The following is a 24,507-nucleotide window of genomic DNA, read 5'->3' on the forward strand; positions in this document are numbered from 1 at the left end:
AAATTTGCCTTTACTTCCCCCTTTTTATTTTAAATGCCTACATGCAGTCACCCACCCCCCTCAAATGCCTATGTTGAAAAGGATATGAGCTTTTGAGATTGTGCACTTCTGGTTTATATAGTTCTCTCTATGTGTGTGTATTTTTTAACTAATATATATATATATATATATATATATATATATATATATATATATATATATATATATATATATATATCTATATATATATATATATATATATATATATATATATATATATATATATATATATATATCGAATGGCTGTATTAATAAAAATAAATATTTTTTCACATATCTTCTGCAAAAACACATTTCGTGGCTCTACTTTCTTTTCACTGATGTTGAAATAAGAGCGACTGTTGCAGAAAAGGTTTCATGGTAGAGGAGCTGAAAGCTTTAACACTTATGCTGCACAGAATTGCATCATGCTTTTTCTTCTTCTTCTTCTTCTTTTGCTCAAAAGTTAACAACTTGCTCACAGTTGGTCACCAAAGACTTTTTGGATACGCACAGAGTTACTGTTGCATCGGTACGGTTCAGCTTCCACAGCGGCTTTACGTCCAGCTTTTAAATTCCTTTGGTATAAAAGAAACTAAATGAACTGAGAACGAGTGTTGCAGCCCTAAAAGAAACTGTAGTACCAGTCCATGCCACTAGTAGGAGGTTAATAGAGGCCTGAATCAATCAACTGAAATGGAAAGAAAAGTCAATTGAGCGTCTGAATTGCTAGTTAACAGTGCGTCAGTAACACGGAGGCTAAGGCTGGTAATCTAACTTGGATAACTCTATAAAAAAAAGCAGAAAGTTTAATTGAAGCAGACTTTAGTACAGTTAAAGGGTTTGGTCGGGGTACAAATATGAGCTAGCTGATGGATGAAAGGATCTATGAAGTTCAGTGTTTTTTACCCTTTTTGGATGATGATGATTTGAAATGCATTTCCCCTCCTCTTTTTTTTTTTCTTTTATCTTTGGGAATGATGTTTTTTGGGCCGGGAGGAGTGTAGTGAGCCTTAGAAATCTGCTGCCTCATGCATGCGTTTGTCTGCTTCATCAGTACACGTGGCCTTCCTGGGTTTTGTCTGGATGGGGTCAGTCAAATCAAGTCCTTCTCTCCCGCTCTCGGACTTCCTCCCCCCCCCACACTTTTTAGCGTCCCACGCTTATGTTGCAGGTCTTGCAGCTGGGGTCCTTCTTGGCGTTGACCGTAGACATACTCATCAGCTGGTGCCCGCTGATCTCCGCCACTGTGCCCAGAGCCAGGTCCACGGGCTCCGTGTAGATCACCTCCAGGATGACGTCCTGGGCGTGGTGAAACACCAGACCGCCGTCGTCCTCCTGCTTGCAGGTCAGGAAGCGGTTGTCGCCGATGTCGAGGGCGGGGAGCCTCTGCTTGCAGAAGTCGTCGCCCCTGGAGCCCTTGGGCGCCAGGACCAGGATGACGTAGTGGTAGGCCGTGTACATGCAGTAGAAGTCTCCGAAGTACAGGTTGGTGTCGGGGTTGAAGAGCGCGTCAGCCCGGACCTCAAAGCGAAGGCGACCGTAGGGGGAGTCCTGCGGCGGCTTGCCGGTGTTGAACTCGGTGTTGCAGCTGAAATAGATGCCCTCCAGCTTGCCACTGATGGGCGAGCCGTGGCTGCCGCTGTTGTCCTTCACCGACGGCAGCATCCGGTTCTCCTGTGCCTCCCTGGAGTTTGGAAAAGAGCAATCTGCTTAAGACTCTGCTGCACATTTTGTCACATCACAACCACAATTCAGATTATGTGGGATAGACCAGCATAAGGTGGCACACACTTTGAAAAAGTGATATCTAAAGAGTTTGAGTTTTTTTTTTTTACAAATAATTCCCTGAAAGGTGTGTCTTGCATTTTGCAGAACTACTTATTACTGATGTTACAGCTCCCAGTCTTTTGGGGGCATGTCTGTATAGCTTTTTATGAATCTAGAAGCATTGATTTTGGCTACTCTCTGTAAAAAAGCTCAGGTTCCTTCAGACCCGGAGCATCTGTGTGCCGCAGCTCTTAAGTCTTGCAACAATCACCTATTTGGCTCTTTTGTTCTGAACCATTTCATCACAGCTCTGCCTGCATGTCTACAGCTGTCCTGCCAGAAGGTGAACCCCTGCATCTTTCTGAAGTCTTTTTTTTTTTTTTTTGGCAGCATCCATCCTCCCATTACCTGACAAGCTTCCTTATCCTAGCAGAAGAACAGCACCCCCACAGCATGATGCTTCCACCACCATCTTTCATGGTGTTTTCAGGATGTTGTGCAGTGCTTGTTTTCTGCTACAAACGGTTTTGAATGGAAGTCAAAATATTCCATTTCTGTCCCATCTGACCTCAGCAATGTCTTCTATGTGTTTAATTTAGGGACAGCACAACTCGTAGTTGTGTCAGCAGATTCTCCCACATGGGCTATGGATCTCTGCTGCTTCTCCCGAGTTACCATTGGCGCTCTTGGATGCTTCGTAAAGCAGATAATATCCTGCTTTAAAGTTTTTCTCAACTTCATTCTTGACCTGTCTGCTGCGTTCCTTGATAATCTTGATGCTGTTTGTTCACTTATGTTCTTTATAAAATGGCCTACGCCTTCACAGAACAGCTGGATTTATAATACTAATTGACTAATTAGTAAAGAGTAAGAGGCAGTTGGTTAGGCCAGATTTTATTTCAGGATGAACTAAAGCATTTACTGAACAATTAAATAAATGTTGAATCTAAATAATCCAGTGTTGGATTCAATTGACTGATTTATCTGGATTTAAGGGGCCTAAATACAAATGCATGGCCTAGTTGTTGAATTTTTACAGAAACTTTCATCATTTTATTTTCAATTCACAGTTTTGTACTAGAGTATGTTGGTCTATCGTGTAAAATCCCAATGAAATACCTTTGCGTCTGCATTGTGACAAAAAAAAGGAAAAAAAGTTTAAGAGGTATGGATATATTTTTTCCCTTGGTACTGTCCAGATTTCTGAAATCCACTTTTTCTTTACCTAATTTTGATCCAATACATAGAGTAGATGACAGTGGATAGGGTTTAAATCACTCATTAACGCATAGTTATTTCGCATGTTCACAGATAACAATCCAGTCTTCTTTAATCACCATATATCATCAACAGATATTGTATATCAATAGACAGGCACCAAAGCATAGAAATCATAGAAATCTGGATTAGAAAATCTGCTAAAAATGATGAGTGTAATACAATGTATCATTCCTATTGCAATAATATTAACACTGCTTTTGAAAGTATGACTAAATCCCCTCGAAACGCATAAGTAGTCTTCAGAATTGCAAATATTCATTAAAACAGAATAAATCTGAGCTCAAAATGTCAATCATGCAGCTGCCACTCCAGAGATGAATCTCATATCCTTTCATATTTTATTAAGAGGATAATAAAATGATTCCGCTCTCCTCGCAGGCTAACGTCAGTACTGCTAATCCCCACACGATGGGGCAGTCGACCAGAAGCGCCCTCTAAGAACTGGTTTAGCTGCAACTCAGCAAATAAAAAAAAAAAAGGGAAGGAGGAATGACGTCATGTTGCACAGCGTAGACAAAAGAGGGCTCAGAAGCTGCAGCTGGAGTAAAGAAACTGCTTTATAACTGTGAGCAATTCCTCTGATCCGTCTGATAGAAGGAAAACAGGGGAAAGAAAGGAGAGTCCGTTCTAAAATCAGACAAACATCCTTCTGCCAGCTCTGTGTAGCTAAGTGTTGTCGGAACATGAGGAGGGAAAAAAACACCTCCCTGTATCTTAGGTTGTGTGTATGTGTGCAGAGAGGTTTAATTCCTGGAACATCAGGCTCTTTACCGGAGTAGTTTGATGTGGCATCTTTGGATTTATGGCAGCAATTAAGATGCTTACAGCTGCCCCCTTCAGCTGATTCTCATTTGGTTACTTAAAGCAGCTGGAGGGAGATGCTTTAAAGCTAAGTTATGAGGCCATCCTGCTGTTTGTACAGTCAAAAGGTTCTCTGTAGGGATGGCTGTAAAAAAAAAAAAAAAAAAAAAAAAACGGTCTGCATCGCCGTGGCAGCAAGCATTCAAATAAAATCTATACGTGATGAGACTGAAGCGTTACAAAGTCTCCATTTCCGTGAGCTGTCTGCTTTAACAGGTCACCGCTTCAAAAGATGTCAATCAGAAAACGAGTCGGTCACATGTTACTAATGTAAAACATAAAGAACAGAGCTCCATCTTCCTTCATTCAACTGGTTGTAAAACCTTTCATCAGGGTATTAAACGATCTATGCAGAGGAGCTGGAGAGAATGGCGTGAGCCAGCGGTGATGTGAATAGAAACACGATGAAGTTACAGCGACGGCTATGCCCACCTGGCGTGATCGAAGTACTCTTTGTTCTGGTTCCTGTAGAAGACCGAGAAACGCAGCATCCGCCCGGCGATGACTTCGGCCTTCTCCAACAGCTGGTTTAGATGCACCGTGGAGTAATCTAGAAACAGATTTGTCATTTTATGGGCAAATTGTACACTGGAAACCCATCTTCAATTGTCTTGAACATGAATTCCCATTCAAGCTTTCAGTCACAAAGAACAAAAAGGATCTTCTGCTCTGCCAAAGAAAAAGCATGAACTTGGCACGAAGGACGACACAAATACTCCCCACTTAATTTCCTCTTGGTGTGGAAGCAATTAGCCCAAAAACATTTAATCCAGACTTGTAATATAATTCTACTCTCACCCACTGTAGTTCTAAAGGAACGCGGGCAGAAGCCAAAAAAATAATGAAGGGAATTTCCTCCATCCCACGAGCCCCAAACACATCCAACAGAAAATGATGCAGGGACACATGAAACAATGTGTGCTGCTTTGTTTTCTTTTTATATCCAAGGATTTGGATTTGCTGTTTTTTTTAAAGAATACTCTGACTTTGTTACTGCTTATTGTGGTTGACAGTCCATGTTTGAGTCTCACTCACACAGTCTACTGTGCCCTAATCAAAGAGATGACCCATCCATCCATTTAATGTACTCCACCTAGCTGAGATCAGGCCCTCGGCTAACTGGGCTAGGGTTTAAAGGCTAGACTCCATCACTATCCCCTGTGAGGGTTAACATCGCTCCATCTCACGTTCCATCCTACCGTCAAACTTAAAAGAATGGCTCTCATCCCTGCTGCTTCCCACTTCAAAAGTACTTTAATGCTGAACATTATGTCTTGAAGACACTAAAAGAACGACACCTTCTCCAAAAACTCATTCCCTTCTGTGAATGCACCAGAAAACAAGGGGCAGCTCCGGTAGGCCTCACCGCCTACTGGGAAAAAGCTTGACTTTATACCAGATCCATAAAACACACGTAGAGTAGACAACCAAATTTCCATGAACCCCCCCATGTCCTTCTGTGAAGGTACAGATCTGGTCCACTGCTCCACAGCCAGGACTAAGGTTCATTAATCAATTAGAGCCGCCTTTCCAACACTCTACAGTAAGCGTTCCCAGGAGGCTGAGTAGTGCAATCCATTGATTAACACTCTCTGTTCTCCTTTCTTAAAAATCTGGACCGCCACCCTGGTCTGATATTTTAAAGGTGTCGTACCAGTCCTCCATGCAAAACTGAACTGGTCCAATGTTTAATAGCCTGCATTAAGGACATTTTGACCCTAAGGTCATTGGACCCTCACACGCCAGCAAGCAGAAAACTACAGCCCTAAAAAGGTGGCATTGCCAGGCAATGGAGTTAGCACTGCTCACTATGTCCACCATGAGGTCTGAGTGAAGACAACTTTCAACTGGTAGCTCTGCATAACTCACCTTTAGACATGCTGTTATCTCTCGCCAACTTTGTTATTTTTCCATTTGTTTAAAGAAAACCCTCGAAGCTCCTACTGTGGCTCTTTCACACTAAAGGGCCTAAGCTGTATGCCCGTTATCTTCTACCCAGAGACCTCAGGACCAACCCTCCCTCCCCACCCTCTTTGATCGCCCCCCTCCCTCCCCTCCTTTCCCCTCCCCCTCTCTAAGCCTCTTGGTTGTTATGTTATGTGCCCATAGACATATAGCACAGCTCCCCTCGGTTCTTTAATCCCTTTATCTCCTCATCAACCCCTCCTCCAATATGTATAAGGCTCTCCTCAACTCACTGCATAAGACTTCCTTTAATATTCTCCCTCCCAAATGTTATCTTCTTTATAATTTTTTTTTGGTTCTATGTAATTCAGCTGGTCGCCTCCAGAACGGAAAGGCAGCTCTGACGGTAGTCATCAAGGAAATCCATTTATTGGACTGCGAGTTGCGGATCACGCACCAGCAGTGCAGAACTCGATGATCTCGCTCCACTCGGAGACGGCGTAGTCCCCGTCAGTCTGTTTCGAAGCAGTCTGGACGGCCACGGTGTACTCTGTGCGGGGGCTCAGGAACCAGTGGCCCCGCACCGTCATGGGAAGGGGCACCGCCTTGGCCACGAGCTTGGTGGGCACATCCTGGATGGAGAAAGAGAACGGGGATGACAGGGAAGAAGGGGGGGGGGGGACGGAAAGGTCAGTCTTGGCAGGACCAATTTACCCAGAAAGACGCCGCCCATGTGTGGCTTTCTCTGAGCTCCAGACAGAGAATTGCAGACTCACACATCAGCACATCTGACCAGGTGGGTTACATCCCCAAACTGCTCCGTCAAAACCCATCAACAGCCCCCCCCACCACCCAGGTATCAGCTGGCCTTAGCAGCTCAGTGATTGGACCGGCAGCTCCTGCCTAGCAACAGAGTCATCCCGCTACGACAAAGCAGAGAGAGCAGAGGTTCCTTGCTGCAACCCAAAGAAATAAAAACATTAAAAGAAGGCTGATGAAACAAATGACATAGGTTATTACAACAGAGAGCCAAGAACTGTCGTCATGTTTGTGTAAGATACAGAGCTGTGAAGGTGTTGTCAGCCCATCAGGGCCCTGAGCAGCAGTCTAATGTCAAGTTTTTAAACAAAACCATCTTGAAAGTAATCATCTTGCTTTAAACTTTTGAAAAAAGGAAGGTCTGGCTAAGGTATAATGCCATCTTAACTCCAAACCCCCCCCCCCCCAAAAAAAAAAAAAAAAATATATATATTATATATATTATGAGACATTAAATAGGGATAACAATGTCTCAATCAGGCAGTAAAAATTCTTTATTTTTCATAGCTGGTTATTACAGGCAAGACTACAAAACTTCAGCATTTCTGCCTTCATCAGCCTTTAAATATGGAACCAGCAAAAACATGTAAGGCTCTATGGATGGCTGGGTGGAGCATTTAGAAGTTGCAGTTTCTTTTCTTAATTATTGTGAAGGGTAACAATCTCAGGCTTCATCCTTGTTACCCGTGTTTTGTCAACAGCGAGATGATTTATCAGGTATGCGTCTCTGTGGTTAGTAAAATAATGTAGATTAATCAACAATGACACGACAGCTTAAAATAACATACACCTAATGTGGTAAACTAAATATAAAAAGGCTGATTTTACTGTAATTTTGTGTTGGAGCAACTTTCTTTATGAATAAAGAGATTTGTAATGTTCAATGACAATGAAACAGGGAAGTGTTGACATACAGACCCTTAACATGCACGTGTTTACCAGCATTTACTCAGCCATGGAAAATATCTACAATAAAATGTTTACATTTACACACCTTCTTAAACTGTGTGATCGGATTTGAATGTCTAATCCCCACCGTTTTTAATAAGGTAGACTCCACAGTGCTACATGCATGCAAAGGCAGTATTAAGGTTTTTAAAGTATTTGTATGTTTGAAACTAACTCTGTTCTTGTGTTTATGGATTAATTTAAGAGAGGAGGAAGAAATAAAGTTTTGATCATGTGACGCCATTGATCATAAAGCACGACGATGCTCCAACAAAAGACATTAAAGATTGATTTTTTTGTTTTTTAATTGGTGAACTATCAGTAATGCAGCACTGTAACACCTGGTGCTGAAGAATAGGCACTCAAGGTAAATCTGGTTTGAGTTTGTGCATTTTTAATAACAGAACTGCACAAGTTGAACAATATTTTAACATAAATCACTGATATCCTGAAAATCAAACTTCCACCTGTTGATTCAGTGGTTTGTGAAAAACTTATCTATTTTTTGTGTTTCTAACACTCAGAAATAATTATGTTGCATTCTATATAGATTCCATTGTTAGTGTTTTAGGTTAAAGCACGTTCTTTGATGCGAGTTCCACTTCATTTCTGCCTTCATCATCATCATCATCAGTTAACACGGGTTCAGATAGCAATGCCTACCGGCTGTGGAAAACTGGGGCACATCCACAGTATTTAATTAACTTAAAGAAATGTACACATTTGTGTTAAAACTACGGCCCCTCTGTAAAAACCAAATTATTTCTCAGACCACCAGAATAATCACACAAGCTGAGTTTCTACACGTATACCGTCTTGTGTGTGTGACATATCAGTTGTAATTGTTCAAAGCAAAACATTTGCTGCTAGTTTTAAATCCAACAATAATTTATTTTATTTTGAACTAAATTCTCTCAACATATACAGTCATATTTAATAAATTACATTATCAAAAAGTCAATTTGTTTCAGTAACCCAATTAACTAGGGTTAATCATTAGATAGATTAATTACTCAGACTGATGTTTTAAAGCCCATATTTCTGTTAATGTTGTTTTTTTTTTTGGCTTACATATAATGAAAACAAGACATTTAAGATTAAAATATTACATCAAACCAATAAAAAAATAAATTTTAATACAAAATGCTTGCTTAAAGGTTGTTACTTTCAAAAGGTACTTTTAATCTGACAAATGACCCTCAGTGGATCCCATATTCTAATTCCTTGAATATGACTGTGAATCATGGGAAGTGAACATTATTAAAGCAGCAGCAGCAGCAGCAGCAGCACAAATTTGGTTAATTTGTGGCTGGCATTACTTTCAAGCTGTAAACCATGATAGTGGTTAGACATAAGGTGCATAAATGTTTAAGCATGATAGAGTAATATTAGTTGAGCCGTGGTGCACAGTGGGACCTATACAGCCTTGTATCGACTCCTGTCTGGTAAATGAATTGTCATCACCAGTTATCTGAGATGAGAATTTTACCAATAATAAAAAAACACAAAGCAATTTACGGGAATGATTCAGGGTCTTGATTCGATAATTTGATGAATATGTCGCAGTAATGAGCGTATTATTCAGAAGGCAATACAACCCATAATAAGAGCCTGTGTGGTGATTCATCTGCTCAGTGGCAGCACCCTTAAAAAGGTTTTTAATCAGCGCGACTCGCGCATCGTTACCTTGTGTTTGAACTTGTTTGAGTTTTTGTTCTCCTTCTTATTCAGGTCAATGAAGTAATGTGTGATGCGCTCCTTGCTGCGCGCCTCCATGTCCCAGCAGATCTTGAAGGAGTCGCAAGTGATGTTGCTGATTTTGATGTTCTGAGGAACGGGGAGTTCCTCCATGCTGCCATCCTGGGATTTGCTTCCTGTGTCATTGAAAAGAAAGAAAGAAAGAGAGAGACTGTCACCATCGAATGGCAAAATAATGTCAGCAAAATGGACTCAAATGACTAACGCTCTTTTAAAGAATCAGACTTGCCACTTGAATATTTGCTTGTGCAGACTCAGAGGCCATCGTAAATCACACCATTTTATGCACACAGCTCAAAACATAAAATCCTGACTCCAAGCAGTTAGTCAGCCTGTGCAGGTTCATCCTCCCGTGCAGCGACCGAAGCTTTGCAACACACAGCATTTACAGTATAGCTTCCAAAATACACAGCGGGACAGAGCTGCTTACTGTATATGCTGCCATGGAAACACCAGTCTCTGCGCGTTTATGCACGTATCTGCTTTACAGAGCCTCAGCAGCATCGCATATCTGATCCCAAGTCCCTTCTCCTCTAAGCAGACGCTGGGATTCTCATCAGTTTTATCGCCCTCTTGCAGAATCAAGAGCATTTGAAGGGGGAACAGGGTCCCATCTTCGCCGCTCTGTCATTAACACATTTGGCCTCAACTGAAAACCCAAAGGTTTTCATCAAAGACTGTGGATAAATCCTCTCCTACATATTCTTTACAGCTCAAAGTTCACCCAGAGGCTGATGGAAAAACAAAGCCCAGCTGAATAAGAGCTTTGTCACATTAGACTGAGACGCCCACTTGGCATGGTAACAATGCATTTTCTGTGTATGCGCTGGGGTCTGAACACAACAGTGAGTAAAACTCAAGAATGCGGTATTTTTTTTTTTTTTTAGAGGTGGTGGGGGGGGTGGTAGTGTTCAATATGACTGGGCTCTATAGAGGGTCAACAATAGCTGAAGTACTGGAGCATGGAAAATCCATCTCCGCTAGCTCACTGGGCGAGCCACAGAGATAAAAGGATGGACTCGTAATTGGGTTTGTGCGCTCTCAACGCATCACCTCCAAGTGATTCTCAAACACTGCAGCCTTTGTAGATTGATTTTTCTTAAAATTAGCCCATGCAGAGGGTACCTTTTAACACCCACTATTTAGCTTGAGCACTGAAAGCAGATAAAAACATGCAGTCACTGACTTTTCATAATGAGACCCGAATTCAAGGCCCTCGGCTTATTATTCTCTCTTGGTAAACAACAGGCTGTTTCCAAAATGTGATTCACCGTAGTAAAACAGCTCGACAGCATCTGACCACGGACCATGAACCCTGGGTTATTGAAAATTAAGTATAAGGATTTTCTGCGACGGACCAACACTAAGTAGTGCATAATTGTAGAGTGGGAAGAAAATGTTACATGGGTCCTCAAAGCTGTTTTACAACTATAACTCTGTGCAGTGTGACGTGACATTTGTAATGAGCCCCCTTAACTCTGCTACTTACAAATAGTGCAACTAATGGACCTCAGTATTCACCCAACAGGACTTAGTCTACCTTTTATGTAATTCTTCTCAATATATTGTGACTACAGCTGTTTTGTGTAGTCCTTGGAGGTTGAAGAAGTTTAGGGAACAAATGGCACCAAGAAGACAGAGTGCTGCACCTTACAGAAAGTTGTGCAGGAGTTTGAAGCAGGTTTAGGTTGTAACATCTCAAGCTTTGAAAATCTCAGACCAATGTTCAGTTCAATCGGTCATCTGCAAATGGAACGGCTACGGCGCAACACGTGGCGGCTGACCTGAGCCAACAATTCGGGATAAGCAGCCAAGAGGTCCATGGTACCTGTGGAGGAGCTACGATGACAGCGGAGCTCAGGAAGGAAAATGTGGCGACAGGACAAGTCCACAAATCTGGTATTGATGCGAGAGTGGCAGAAGGAAATCCATTTTTGAAATGAAATGATAAGAAGTCAGGTTGGCAGGTTGCCTCAGGCCGTGAACAGCGAACATGCTGAGGAAGGAACGCAGGACAGGTCGCACCAGAATCGACACAACATAACGTCTCCACAAACACCCAATCATTCTTTCATCAAACGTATTATGATTTGATTTTTTACCTGCTAAACAGTAAACTTCGTATGTAATAATTTTAAAGAAATTAACAGACTAGTCTGATTTTGGTAGAAAAGGGGGTCTGAATGTTTGTAGATCTGAAACACAAAAACAGCCTCACATGTTTGCCTTATTTAAAGAAAGGCACAATTTCTAACATTCTTTAGTTGTTTTTTGGCCTATTTTCAGTAACAAGAGATGACCATGGGTCACTCTTTCCTCGAAAACACTTTACTGTGTGGAGGTTTTGAGTCAAACTGGTTGTTTGTGGTTCTGTTTACGATGAAATCTTGCTTAATAAAAGACAAACGCATTGCGGCATGCATAACGTTTGGCATTAATTTGTCTGCATCTGTTTTCAATCTTTTTTTTTTTTTATTTAAGTTTTTTTAGAAAATGTGCAACTGTTGTGCCAGCGAGTCACATTCGCACCACCCATGGCTTGTGATCACAGGCTGCACAGGATCGTTTCGAGGGCTGCAAACGGCCCATTGGGCACACTTTGGACACTAGCTTATGTCCCAGCACATCAATGTGTTAGAATAGCCCAGTCACTGTCCACACCCAAATCCATTTGAGAATATGTGACAAACGCTCTTCATTCAGTCTGGCAGACCTTTAGCTATTTAGCTCACGATTTCTGTTTCTGGATGAGCAAAGATCGAAGACACATTCCCAAAAGGACTTGCAGCCGTAGCTGCAGCAAAGGGAGTATTTTGTAAACAGAGAAATAGATGGCACACTTTTCACATCTGTTTGTATAGAAGTGTTGAAAATCTTTCATCCGTTTCTTTGCATAACATTACGCTCTGCAGTTTGTGGTTTTATTATGACAAAAATCGGGGAAAGGGTACTTTAGCAAGACACTGAACATCTAAGGAAGATATTAGGGCAACCCGACTGTTAAAGCCAGCGTATGTGTATGTAACATTTGTCTTGCATGCTGCCAGAGTGCATCAGGCACAGGGGATAAAGCATGAAATAAACATCCCTCCTGATTGACTAGGCCTGACTTCTCAGAGCTTACTGGGCACTCCCATGTCTCTCCCCCTCTCTCTCTCTCTGTTGATTGGTGAAAACATTCTGTGCTGCTGGTGGTCTGCATTTAAAGTGCCCATCTCATTAAACCTGGAGCCCACTGAGCTGATTAATTTGGCTCAGACTAAGGGGGGGGGGGGGGGGTCAGCGCGAGACGTGACGGAGCAGAGCTCGGAGAGGAAGCGCTCCGTCGAGTCAGTGCAGACCAGACGGTGACGTAAGGGCTGTGAAGTCCCCCTTTGAGACTGGGTGGCGTTGACCTTTACCAGAATTTGAAGAAAATGATATTCGTTGTCATTCTCTGACATCAGCCTAGAGCAATAATGAAATATAGCCCCAAGAGCTCGCCAGGGACCACTTCTCATGTTTTCCTGTGTAAACCCTTCTCATCTAGTTGGAAAATTCCTCATTTTGCTTCTGCTTGCTGAATTTAACTGGAGATGAAACCCCAGCAGACTCCTTCAATTGCAGCAAAGTCTTTCCTTTCCTTCTTCTCTTAATGTCCACCACAATGTTTAAATTCAAGCCAGGGAAGCCTTTTTACCCTCCTACCTTCTTGTGACTTTCATCTCCTGTTTACTCCAGCGCTCATCTAATTCATCTCTAAATGGAGGCTTCATACCGAGACACTTAACCTTCCTTAATGTGCCCTAACACTGCCTTTAAAACTCATTGCTCAGCACTTTCATGCAAATCAAAGTTCCCCATTAACCTTGTCCAGCCCAGGGTACCAACATACAGGCAGATATAGAGTGCCTCATCAAAATATACATTCCCTTTGGACTTCAAAAATGTTCATGCAGCGCACAAGGTTTTATGTGATGGACCCAGAAAGAAGTAGGGCAGAACTATTCTGGAAGGAATTTTTTTGAGACACAATCATGCAACATGCATTTGTATCCTACTCCAATTAGTTGATAATTATTGAATCCTGTTTTGCTTGAGTTCCAGCTGCAGGTTTTTCAGGGTATGTTTGCCACCTTTGAAGATAAACATTTTTTCCCATTCTTCTTTGTAAAATAGCTCAGGCTTTGTTAGACTGGATGGAGGCAGCCTCTGAATATCCTCGTAAACAAGAGCTGTGCGAATTTGGCAAAACAGTTCGAAGCTCCTTTCCTCTCCATGACAGAGTTCTTACTGTGGACCCCGCGAAGGCCAAAATTGAAGATACCCGATCTGAATCATCATTACTCTGAGATTTATGTCATCCAATGAACATCCGTACAGTGTCTGATGATGTTTCTCTTAGGGTTTTGATATTTAGCTCCATTTATTTATTCATATACAGACCAACTTCCCCGTCCCCACTTGGAAAAAAAAAAAAGCACCCCCACAGTATGATGCCGCCACCAGCATGTTTCACCATGGGTATGGTGTTTTCATGTGTTGCATATTGGCCACAAAGATCAGCTCAGATGGCATCTAAATATTTGCTGTGACCTCTACACCACAAACTGGAAACAGGATCACATGGAAAATTGGATCGCTTTGAATATGCTTGTAGTGTAAAAGGGGACTGAATACATACCACACACTTGTTTGACATATATATATATATATATATATATATATATATATATATATATATATATATATATATATATATAATATATATATATATATATATATATATATATATATATATATAAAAAATGGTTTCCTATATGGTTCTACCTCTGTAGCGAAGTTTGGGGACCCACACAGCTGCAGGACATTCCATGAACTGCACTCACCTGTTCCTCCTACCACTAATTATGTCCTGGTATTTGAATTTTCTGTTTTTTACTACTGCTGCAGTTTTATTGCGCTTAGCTCTTGTTCCTTGATCTTTCATGAGGTCAACAGTAAGAAGTCTATTGTGGGAAGGAAAGGAGCTTCAGACTGCTATGCTGATTTCGGACAGCCTTAAATACATACACCATTATGCGACAGAAACGCAATGATTGTAGTCAAACTCGGGCCCACCGCTTTTCAAAATAGAACCATAAAAAAATGCAAGCTAGACTAATGTAGCAAACGGCTGAAGCTCTCCATCACACAAACCAAAATATTTGAGGGTGTGTAAACATATACAGACTCTAGCTCCAACAGTAACCGATCCAGTTGCTTGTTGTCTTCTTAAACAGAGTGGACATACGGGCAATGATTTTGTATTAGTTATTTTAAATAGATTTAAATTTTTTAATAGGTTGGGATTTTAAACAGAAAATGGAGTTTAAACATGATAGTCTAATGGCAAAAATTTAAATCGGAGGAAACGATTCTATACATTGCATGTTACACTATCATATCTTCTTTGCTCTGGACAACAAAGTGGAGATGGCCAAAGGCCTCGTAGCCACAGGATGACCAAAAAGTCATGTAATATGTGAAAGAGTAAATGGCGCTACTTACAAGTACGCACTCTTTTCTCTCCGGACACATTTCATTTTCATTTCCAGGAGATTGGCTGTGCTCATATGTCGTATCACACAAAGGATTCCTATAGCTCCTTTGCACCAGTAAAGGACATCGCAAGCTTCCTATGCTAAAGGAACTATGATAGGAAGCATACAGGCTCCTTTTCATACCTCCTTGCTTACTGACTGCACTATTTGGCCTCCGTTTTGAATTTGTCCCTTAGCTTTTATTTTCTGTTACACACATTTCATGAATCCGCCTGCTGACTGCTCGCTTTTGAGACCTTCACCCCATCGGTTCTTGACATCTCGACCATGCCCTTATTTCCCTTTTTCCTATCTCATGTGGTGCCAGTAAAAAAAAAATACACGGTGATAATGGGAATATATGTAAAACTGCTCAAGGGGTCTGGCAACTTTTTTTTTTTTTTTTCCCATGGCGCTGTGTGATCAAAACCACTGAAAAGTAAACAAGATAAGCCAGGCCTTCTCCGTGGGAAACTAAAGCCTGCTTTAAATCTTGGGGGACTCGGGGAGAACAGGATGAAAAATGGAGGAGCGGCAGCCAAGCTGGATGAAGGTCAGGCTGTAAGAAAGAGCAAACTGTTCGGTCTCTCACAGGAGGCTTGAACCTTCATCTAGACTTAAATTAATGTGCTAGCATTACGCCCGCGGCTCCTCGTTCTCGGATTTGCTTAGCACTTAATTTGGCCGGGATGTAATGTTACCACAAAGACTTATCATGGCTCGCCTCTGTTGTTCTGCCTCGTCATCTTATGGACTTCAATGCTCTGCTGCACAGAAGACAGAGGCAGGTTTTAGCCACGTCATGATTAAGCAAAAAAAAAAAAGACAGTTTATGAGCCTTTATTTAAGAGTTCAGAGGCACAGATTAATTATGCAACTCCCTGTGGGGTTCACAACGACCCAGGAGAGCTCTGCATGCTTCAACAGAGCACCACGTGTCAGGATGCAGAGATGTCTGCTCCACAGGAAGGCTATTAAGCAAGTCAGCTAAGTCAGTTAAACTCAAGCAAATGAGTCTTTGTTGTATGCATCCCCTTTACTGTGGAGATGTGGAGATGTATTTGCAAGAGACACAAAAAGATCAATGAATATCTTGTTAAGATGCATAATGCAGATCCTTCCTAATGCATCTGTTAGGAATTTGCTCCAGTCCCACCTTGTGATGTTGTGTATTACCTTTCAGCACCCTTTACTAGGTAGAGGAGAGCAATTTGTCTTCAATTCAGTCTGTCTGAGCAGTTTTAATGTGATCTCCCTGCGGTTGCCATGTCCACCATGACGGAGTAAAGCTCCATTTGAGAGCTCTGATAGTGGCTATGGAAAAAAAAAAAAAAAAAAAAGCTGGATGGTAGTTTGAAAAGTGCACATTTTAGACAAGCCATCTGAAGCTCAAAGTCCAAGTCTAAAACTGAACTGTAAACATAAATGAGGCGACGTTGGTCAGCATAGATGCTCAGAGCCTTTTGGAGGAAAAAAATAAAAAAATACATCACAGCTTTGTTTGTGTCATAGCGCGGTTCTCTGCCAGTGGGAAAACCTCTTTCAGCGTGAGATAAACAATATGCTGCATTGGGGTTAAACCGTTTCCTCCACCTTTAGTCATGCTCATAAAAACAAAAAGAAATAGCTTATTTTTTAACCCAACCCTATTAGAATGGAGAACAACAAAACTGTTTTAGAGTCACCATTTCTCATTTGCATACAATTTAAATTCAAAAGCAACAGGCGCACATTTTTTTTCCTCCCTCCTTTTTTTGGATGTTCTGCATCGAAATGAACGGGCGATTCAGCAAAAATGTGAATAAGTGGCTGCGTAAGAACTGTAGGTGTTGCCAACACAGTCATGGCACACAGCTGCCAACACGTTAGCCTACTCAGATGGTTTATGTCAGAGGGAAGGCCTGCTGTTGCCGGGTCTCTGGCAGAACCATTAACAGACGGCCCTCTGTTCATTCATCTGCATGGAAGAAGCACATTTTACGGACCAAAATCCCACAGGTTATGTTGCTGCCGGCTCAACGGACCGAACCAGCACCACTAAATAGCTATTAAGATACACATACTTGGAGATTTAGAAGGGTGGTGTTTTGATCTAAATAATTTTTTTGTGTACAGAGCAGCAAGAAATTATAATGTCATTTTATTTAACTTTTATTTCATAAATAAACTTAGGTTATTCTATTGAGAACCAATTCTCATTTATGACTAGGAACTTGGATGATGAGCCAGCATCAAGTGCAAAAAAAAAAAAGGAAAGAGAAAAGACAGAAAGTGAGCTACTTTACACCATACCTTTATCAAATTATAAAAAAGAATTGTTTAGAGTGCCAGTCACAAGGTAAATGGTAACTTTGGACGAGCTGCAGAGACCCACAGCCCCATAGAAATAATTTGACAACATGGAAGTAGTAATATTTAACTTACTGCGACATTTCAGACTCATTAGTTGGATAAATGACAGCCATTCATTAAAGCAATACCTGCTCTCCATTCAAAGACACCCTAGCTGTGTTTCCTTTGTAATTATGAAAACAAATTTGCTTAAAAATGTTAGAGTGGACAGTTTTCCCATAAATGTAGGTAGGACATGTCCCAGTTCCTTTCTAAATAACTGGGCATGCTCTTCTGCTCCTAAGGGGAATCGCGTGAAATAATTATTTATAATTAATTATTTCTTCTGAAGCCTTACTCTTCTTCTCATGAACTTGTAAGACACTCTCAGCTATTTTCAAAGAATACGGTGAGAGCAGCAGAGCTACAAGAAACGGCTGACACTGAAGCCAACTGGATACATAAACACTAGAAATGCGCAGCTAGAACGCAGAGATTAACAAGCGTGAATGCGCATTGGTGCTACGTGATTGCATCACAATGATTGGCATGTGGGTCAACCAATAGATAAGATGATCCACTTGGAACTCGAATAAAAAAAAAAGATCGTCCACTACCTTTAATGGAAACACACCAAATTTGAAAAATTCACGTTTCTCGCTAAAAAGTTTTTGCGCTAGGATGAAGTGATTTTTTTGCCGGTATTGAAATTTGTGTATTTTGTAAAACTACAATGTAAACAGTGTTTCCACATCACACGATTCATGTGATCAACAACCAGATGTTACTACTGTCAAAATAGACAAAAAAGATGACAGAAAGTGTTGAATCCACAGCTCAAGGTGACCTGATTTCTCAATTGAAAACTGGGAACATCTCCTGCCTCTTTTTCTAACGGGGGTGTTGACAGTTCTACTACTACTCTGTCTCTAATGCAGACCAGGTACCCTAATATTTCTTGCTGCTCACAACTTTTTTTCCCCCTCAATCATAAAATGCTGAAATTGGGGACATTTCCAGGGACAGCGGGAGACGGGTCATCCAAAACGGGGACTGTCCCCGGCAATCGGGGAAGTCTGGTCACCCTACCGTAGCTCTTCTGTAAAATCGCTGACTACAATTTCCCCAAAAAAGCGGCATACGTAGCCACACCCAAGTATGAGGGGGCTTGTTGAGCCTAACGAAACAGGGTTTTATGACATTGACAGCATGTCGACAAAGTTTTGTGCACATTTGTAGTGGAGACGCAGCTACTCATGAAGGATATAAAACCGAAACAGTGATCAGAGCAAAAAAAACACAACTTAGTCAGCTTATACACAAGTCTAACTTATTCACATAAACTGATTCTACAATCCAGTGAAACATCCCCCGCCACCACATGCTGACGATGTCCATGTCATAGCCACATGAGTACAGTGAACCATTAACCCCGACTCCAACACAGGGAACACAGAAACAACTTGTTTCCCACTGTGTATTGAAATGCTCAGACAGGACTCCATGTGTGTGAGAGAGAGCTCCATGCATTCATTCGCTGGCTCAGCATAGGCATGCAAGCCTCTCATGCAGGGAATTAAATATTAATGGGATTCGGATAAATTTAGAAAGTAAAACAGAAATGGATGCGGCATGCATCGACCCGATGGGATGACGCTCTGCTTCCAAGAAGGGTGAAAGTGAACATTGAAGGGGCTTCCAGATACGGTGAGGAGTACAAAGGCTTCCTGGGAATAATTTCATGCACACAGTAGAGGCTGAAACTAAAGTCTCAGTACAATCCAACTAGAACAAAATGGCTCCTACAAGAGCTACTTTGTGTTTACATGTTAATATTCAACGACATCTGGCCACTGTACAGATTTATTTTGTTATCGCACCAACAAATTATATTATCAGAAACAGACAAGGTGAATAAAGCACAAAATGCATTTTGCAAATGTTTCCATTCATTAATGGAATAAGATATCAAACCAAGCAGCATCTTTCTGAAAAAAAAAATAGTTGCCCTTTCAACTTAATAACTTTTGTGCAACCCTTAGAAAGAATGATAAGTGCCATCAGGGTTTTGTGACAACTATCTTTTACATCGCTGTGAGGCAATGGTGACCCAATCTCCTTTTGCAGAAATACTTTAATTCAGACACACTGGAGGGTTTTTGGGCATGTACGGCCTCCTACAGTACAGCCTAAGTCAATGCCACAGCATCTTAATGGGATTTACGTTCGTACTTTCAGGCCGCTCCAAAACCTACATGTTATTTTTTTATTGAGCCATTCAGAAGTGGACTTGGTTTAGGTCCCTGTCCTGCTGCATAATCAAGGCAAACTTAAATTCAAGCTCAGGAACTGTTGGCCAGATGTTCTCCTTCAGGATGTACTGGTACAACACAGAAGTCGATGTTCCATCAAATATGTCAAGGTACCCAAGTCCTGAAGCAGTAAACCAGCCACAGACCATCAAACTAGTACCACCACGGCTCGACAGTTTGTACTTTGTTCATCGGAGGCACAGCTTCCAAAAAGTTTCACTTTTGGTTCACAGGTCAACAGAATCTTTTCCCAGAAGTCTTTTTGGTCAGCAACAATTGTTGATTTGCTTCAGATGTTGTTCTGGCTTCTTTTGTGACCTCAATGAGTCATGAAAATGCTCTCAAAAAATCTTGATAACTGGCCACTCCTGGGAAAGGTTCACACTCTAGCCGTGGGTAATGTTTCTCCACAGTGTTTAGCTGGAGTAACAATTTTCAAAACGTTACAGACATTATTTTTCATCTGTTCTTGAATTTCTTAAAATGAGGGCATGGCATTTTACTTTTTGAGATCTTTTAGTCTACTTCATGTTGTCAGATAGGTCATTTCATGATTCTACAAAGCTAATAACCAGGCCTGAATGTGCCTGGTGAAACTAAAAAAAATAAAAATATTTTTTGTTAATTACAGTAAATTTAGGATTTAACAAGAGGGCAATAATCAAATTTTAATAAGGTCAAATTTTATTGTTATTTTTCCAGGAAGTCCCTGATTAGTATTAAAGTTTCTTTGATTATTTAAAAACTAATTATATATATATATATATATATATATATATATATATATATATATATATATATATATATATATATATATATATATAATATATATATATATATATATATATATATATATATATATATATATATATATATATATATAAAATTTTATTACAGGAGAGCAAGTGTGCTTTTTGTGCATCTGTCAAAACCTACCCTTCCCTTAAACTGAGAAATAAAAAATGACCTCTGTGAGGCTTTGTACATTACAACTAAATTTCCAGTACAACACCGTGGTCCTTCCAAGTGCGCCGACTTATAAAGCACCTGAATATTTGACATCACAACAGCCAGTTTTGAGCTTACACAGAGCCACCGTATTGTTGGTAAGAGCAACACAGCAACAGAGAGTATGTGGGCGTCTCAAGGACACAGACAGAGCTACTACTTACACAAGTAACTGTGGTGCAAATGTAGGACTCACCCTAAACACTGCCTGCAAATAAGATAGCCCAACCTATGTGCAATTACTGAAATGAAAGCGTTTGAATGATGCCAACAAAGCACTAAGAGGATACGAATGACTCCGGCTGTGCTGCAGCGTGTGAAGCAGCCATGGTAGAGGAGAAGACGTGTGACTATGGCTGCACTGTCATCAGATGCTGGGGGTCCTATGGGGGCAGTGTTAATGAAGATAAACCACTGACTTCTCTGGGCAATCCAGATATAAATGACCGGAATCACAAAGACCCAAATCGTTTTTTCATATTGAATAATGCCACCACATTTCATGGGTGGGATAAATTAATAAATCTACAATTAATCCATCCAACAAGGCATCTTTATGACCAAGCCTCAGATGTGGAATCGGTGTGTGTAATTACACCGATGGGCGTGCGTGGCTGCGCCGCCTGTGCATCATGCTCTTGTGGGTGCAGCCATGTTTTAGCTTTTCATTCTCCCCTCATGATGACTTGCTTTTTCCCTTCCCATCCGCACCAATTGATTCGCATGAGGAAGAAAGGCAAATTCCTAGTCCGCTTCAACTCTCTCTTTTATGTGCAGCTTGCTCTATTAAAAACCACGTTCATGTGTTCTGCTGCTGAATTTTATAACTTTGGCGCTCGACAAGAACTCAGTCACAGACCAGAAAGGCGGCTGGATGTCATCCTGCAAGATGATGGGGTTTGGTGAGATTGAACGAAACAAGGGAACTTTGAGTTATAAAATGCACAGACATATGCTGAAAAATGCAGCTTTTCTCCAAGGGAAAACGAGAAATACTGATAAGCTATAAGGCGGGGTTGGTGCCTTTCTCTGTCCACGCCTATGGTGCTGAAATAAAGGCGCTTATCAGCGGCCAACATGTGCATGCAGAAACAATTATTTCTAACAAATACTTCTCCATTACTAATGTACATATATGTGGCTACGTCCCCTGCGCGCATAACGCGTAATTCATCTGTCTAGGAACCCGCGGAGACACTGGCCCTCACTCCTTATCCAAGCTGCGGGTTCAAAATGCTGCCCAAACTAAAAAAAAAAAAAAAAAAAAACGAACATTCTTTGTACCCTCTATTAACGCCCAATAATTTTTTTTAACCAAAGAACATCAATAACAGGCTCTCACCATCTCTTTCGCACAGCTGTATGGAATCCAGGCTCAGGTCCTTGATCATCCCCTCGCAGGGACTTAATGGGCTGGTGATATTGTGCGCCAAGCCTGGTACCTCCATCGCTGCTGGGGAATCTGAGTGATGCTACTGGTTTGACTGCAGCGTAAATATCGCAGCTTGGCACTTGAAGAGGAGAGAAGGCGTCCGTCCACGGTCGAAGAGCAATGAGGAGAAGAAAGAGTCCGGTGTCCAGCCCCGCTCCGTCGCTCACAGCTCTCCTCTCTGTCTCTTGGGTGGTGCGGCTAGTGTGGCGTCAGCGGAATCGTCACGGGCTCGAACAGCGCAATGAGCCGCCAGCTGCAGCCAGAGACAAGGCAGCCTCTGCAGAGAACGTGTTTATGCGCCGCCAATAGCCGCGGATCATTCTAAGCTTCCAGCGCGTTTTTTTTTACCGCGTCTGAAAAGAGGCGCACGGAGCTACAAGTGTGCGCACAGCGACTGCGTCCTGTGTTAGTGTGCCGCTGCGGGACAGCTGAACATGGATAGTTTAGAGGATTACCGCAGAGCCGGTCTGCAGACTCAGTGGCTTCTTATGTAACCAGATTAGGCCGGTGTTCCCCCCTCTGATTTAGGTCCGCATCTCAACTACAGCCACATGCACCCGTTCTTTTCCATTTCACGTGCAACGTCATCCCAGCGCGGCTTACTACATGTCCTTATTTGGTAAGGTGTATCCTTCTCTGGTCCAGGAGCGCAGGTGCAAGTGGACCGTGCCATAATGAGCTGAGGGACCTCACATACTAATAAATGATGGTAATGAATGACCACACTGTTCAGACGATTCTTCTGGAAGAAGAAATGAGCAATGATTAAAAAAAAGTAAAACTCTGATGGTTGACAAGAAAATCATCTTATAGTATGGATAGGTCAATTCAAACAGTGCATTTGAATGCTTTGTTGCTTTTAACTGCAGCTCCAAACGCACGTAGGTCTTCCTCAGCTTTGCACGTCTAGAGATTCAGGATTTTGCTCAATTTTAGAAAAAAAAAAGCTCAAACTCAGCCAGGTTGGATAGTGATAATAATAATCAGAATCAGAATCAAGTTTAATCGCCAAGTAGGTTTGCACTTACAAGGAATTTGACTTGGTATTGATGGTGCAGACAAAAAAATAAGAATACAGTAAAATAAGAAGTAAAAGGATATATACACGCAAGCTGTATACACTCAGCAGACTGTGCGTCAATGTAATGCTTATAATAATATTTATTTGTCACTGCAACATAAATTCCAATGAAATTTCTCTTCTGTTTTTAAACCCATCCCTCAGAGGGCAGTGAGCTGCCCCTGTGCAGCGCCTGGGGAGGGTTCTGGGGCTATGGGTCTTGCTCAGGGGCTCAGAGTGACAGTTTGTGGGAGTTAAACCCAGAACCTGCAGGGAAAAGCACATTGCTAACCACTAGGCCACGCTGATGGAGAGCATTCAGAAATAGCAGTGGTCCAGCCTCATCATCTAATTTGATTTAGGTGTGTACTTTGACTGAGCCATACGGACACAGAATTGTGTCGTGAGCTCAACCTCTGCCCCGCTGTCAAATCTTTGGCTTCCTGTAACAGATCTTCTCCAAGGGTTGTCCTGCATTGATATCCTATCATGTTCAAATCAGCTGCCGCTGCCTTTCCTGACCCTGTTGAGGAAAAGCATTGCCACAGCACAATGCTGCCACCACCACATTTCACGTTGTGGATTGTGTTTTCAGGGTAAAGCGCAGTTAGTTTTCTGTGTAGCATTAGGTAGTGCACAAAAAATTACCCTAAACATAAATAATTATGCTCAGATATAGAGACTTCACTATTCAATTGTATTTTATTTATAAAGTGCCGATTCACAACATCTCAAGGTACTTTACAAAGTCAAATTCAATCAAATCATCCAGACAGATTAGTCAAAAAATTTCCTATATAAGGAAACCCAGCAGATTGCATCAAGTCTTCACAAGTAGCATTCACTCCTCCTGAAAGAGTGTAGAGCCACAGTGGACGGTCATCTCCATTGTCGATGGTTTTGCAGCAATCCCTCATACTGAGCAAGCATGAAGTGACAGTGGAGAGGAAAACTCCCCTTTAACATGCAGGAAAATCTCTCACACAACCAGGCTCAGTGTGAACGGTCATCTGCCTCGACTGACTGGGGGTTAGAGAAGTCAGAGCAGAGACACAAAAGCATGGAAGCACACATTGATCCAGGAATCCTTTATATGTAATATGGTCATGGCAGATCATCTGCCCTCCTGGATGATGTCACAGCTAACAGAACTCCAGACCAGGTGTACCTATTATGAAGAGAAAAAAGACAGAGAACATTAAGTAAAAAAAAAAAATACAAATAACACAAAATTGGAGAACAGTAGGACAAATCAGCAGAGTGAGAAAATAGACCCTGATGTCCTCCAGCAGCCTAAGCCTATAGCAGCATAACTATAGAGATAGCTCAGGGTAACCTAAGCCACTCTAACTATAAGCTTTGTCAAAAAGGAAAGTTTTAAGATTAGTCTTAAAAGTAGATAGGGTGTCTGCCTCTTGGACCAAAACTGGAAGTTGCTCCCAG

General features: G+C 41.6%; 1 protein-coding gene across 1 annotated transcript; it reads right to left on the reverse strand.

The window, feature by feature from the left end:
• Positions 1-244: 244 nt before the first annotated feature.
• phyhiplb (phytanoyl-CoA 2-hydroxylase interacting protein-like b) lies at positions 245-22,583 on the reverse strand. Its single transcript, XM_012864041.3, has 5 exons — positions 21,915-22,583; positions 9,289-9,476; positions 6,293-6,467; positions 4,363-4,480; positions 245-1,705 (listed from the first exon to the last, which is right to left on the reverse strand). The coding sequence occupies exons 1-5, from the start codon at positions 22,018-22,020 to the stop codon at positions 1,168-1,170; spliced, it is 1,125 nt and encodes a 374-aa protein (XP_012719495.1). The 5' UTR covers positions 22,021-22,583; the 3' UTR covers positions 245-1,167.
• Positions 22,584-24,507: the final 1,924 nt, after the last annotated feature.

This window comes from Fundulus heteroclitus, chromosome 22, assembly GCF_011125445.2.
Source record: "Fundulus heteroclitus isolate FHET01 chromosome 22, MU-UCD_Fhet_4.1, whole genome shotgun sequence".
NCBI lineage: Eukaryota > Metazoa > Chordata > Actinopteri > Cyprinodontiformes > Fundulidae > Fundulus > Fundulus heteroclitus.

Coding starts and splice junctions, on each gene's coding strand:
- phyhiplb (XM_012864041.3), bottom strand. CDS start 22,020: ATGGAGGTACCAGGCTTGGCGCACAATATCACCAGCCCATTAAGTCCC. Junction 6,468..9,288: donor CAAACAAGTTCAAACACAAG/GTAACGATGCGC, acceptor TTCTCCATCCAG/GATGTGCCCACCAAGCTCGT. Junction 1,706..4,362: donor GAGTACTTCGATCACGCCAG/GTGGGCATAGCC, acceptor TCCAAACTCCAG/GGAGGCACAGGAGAACCGGA.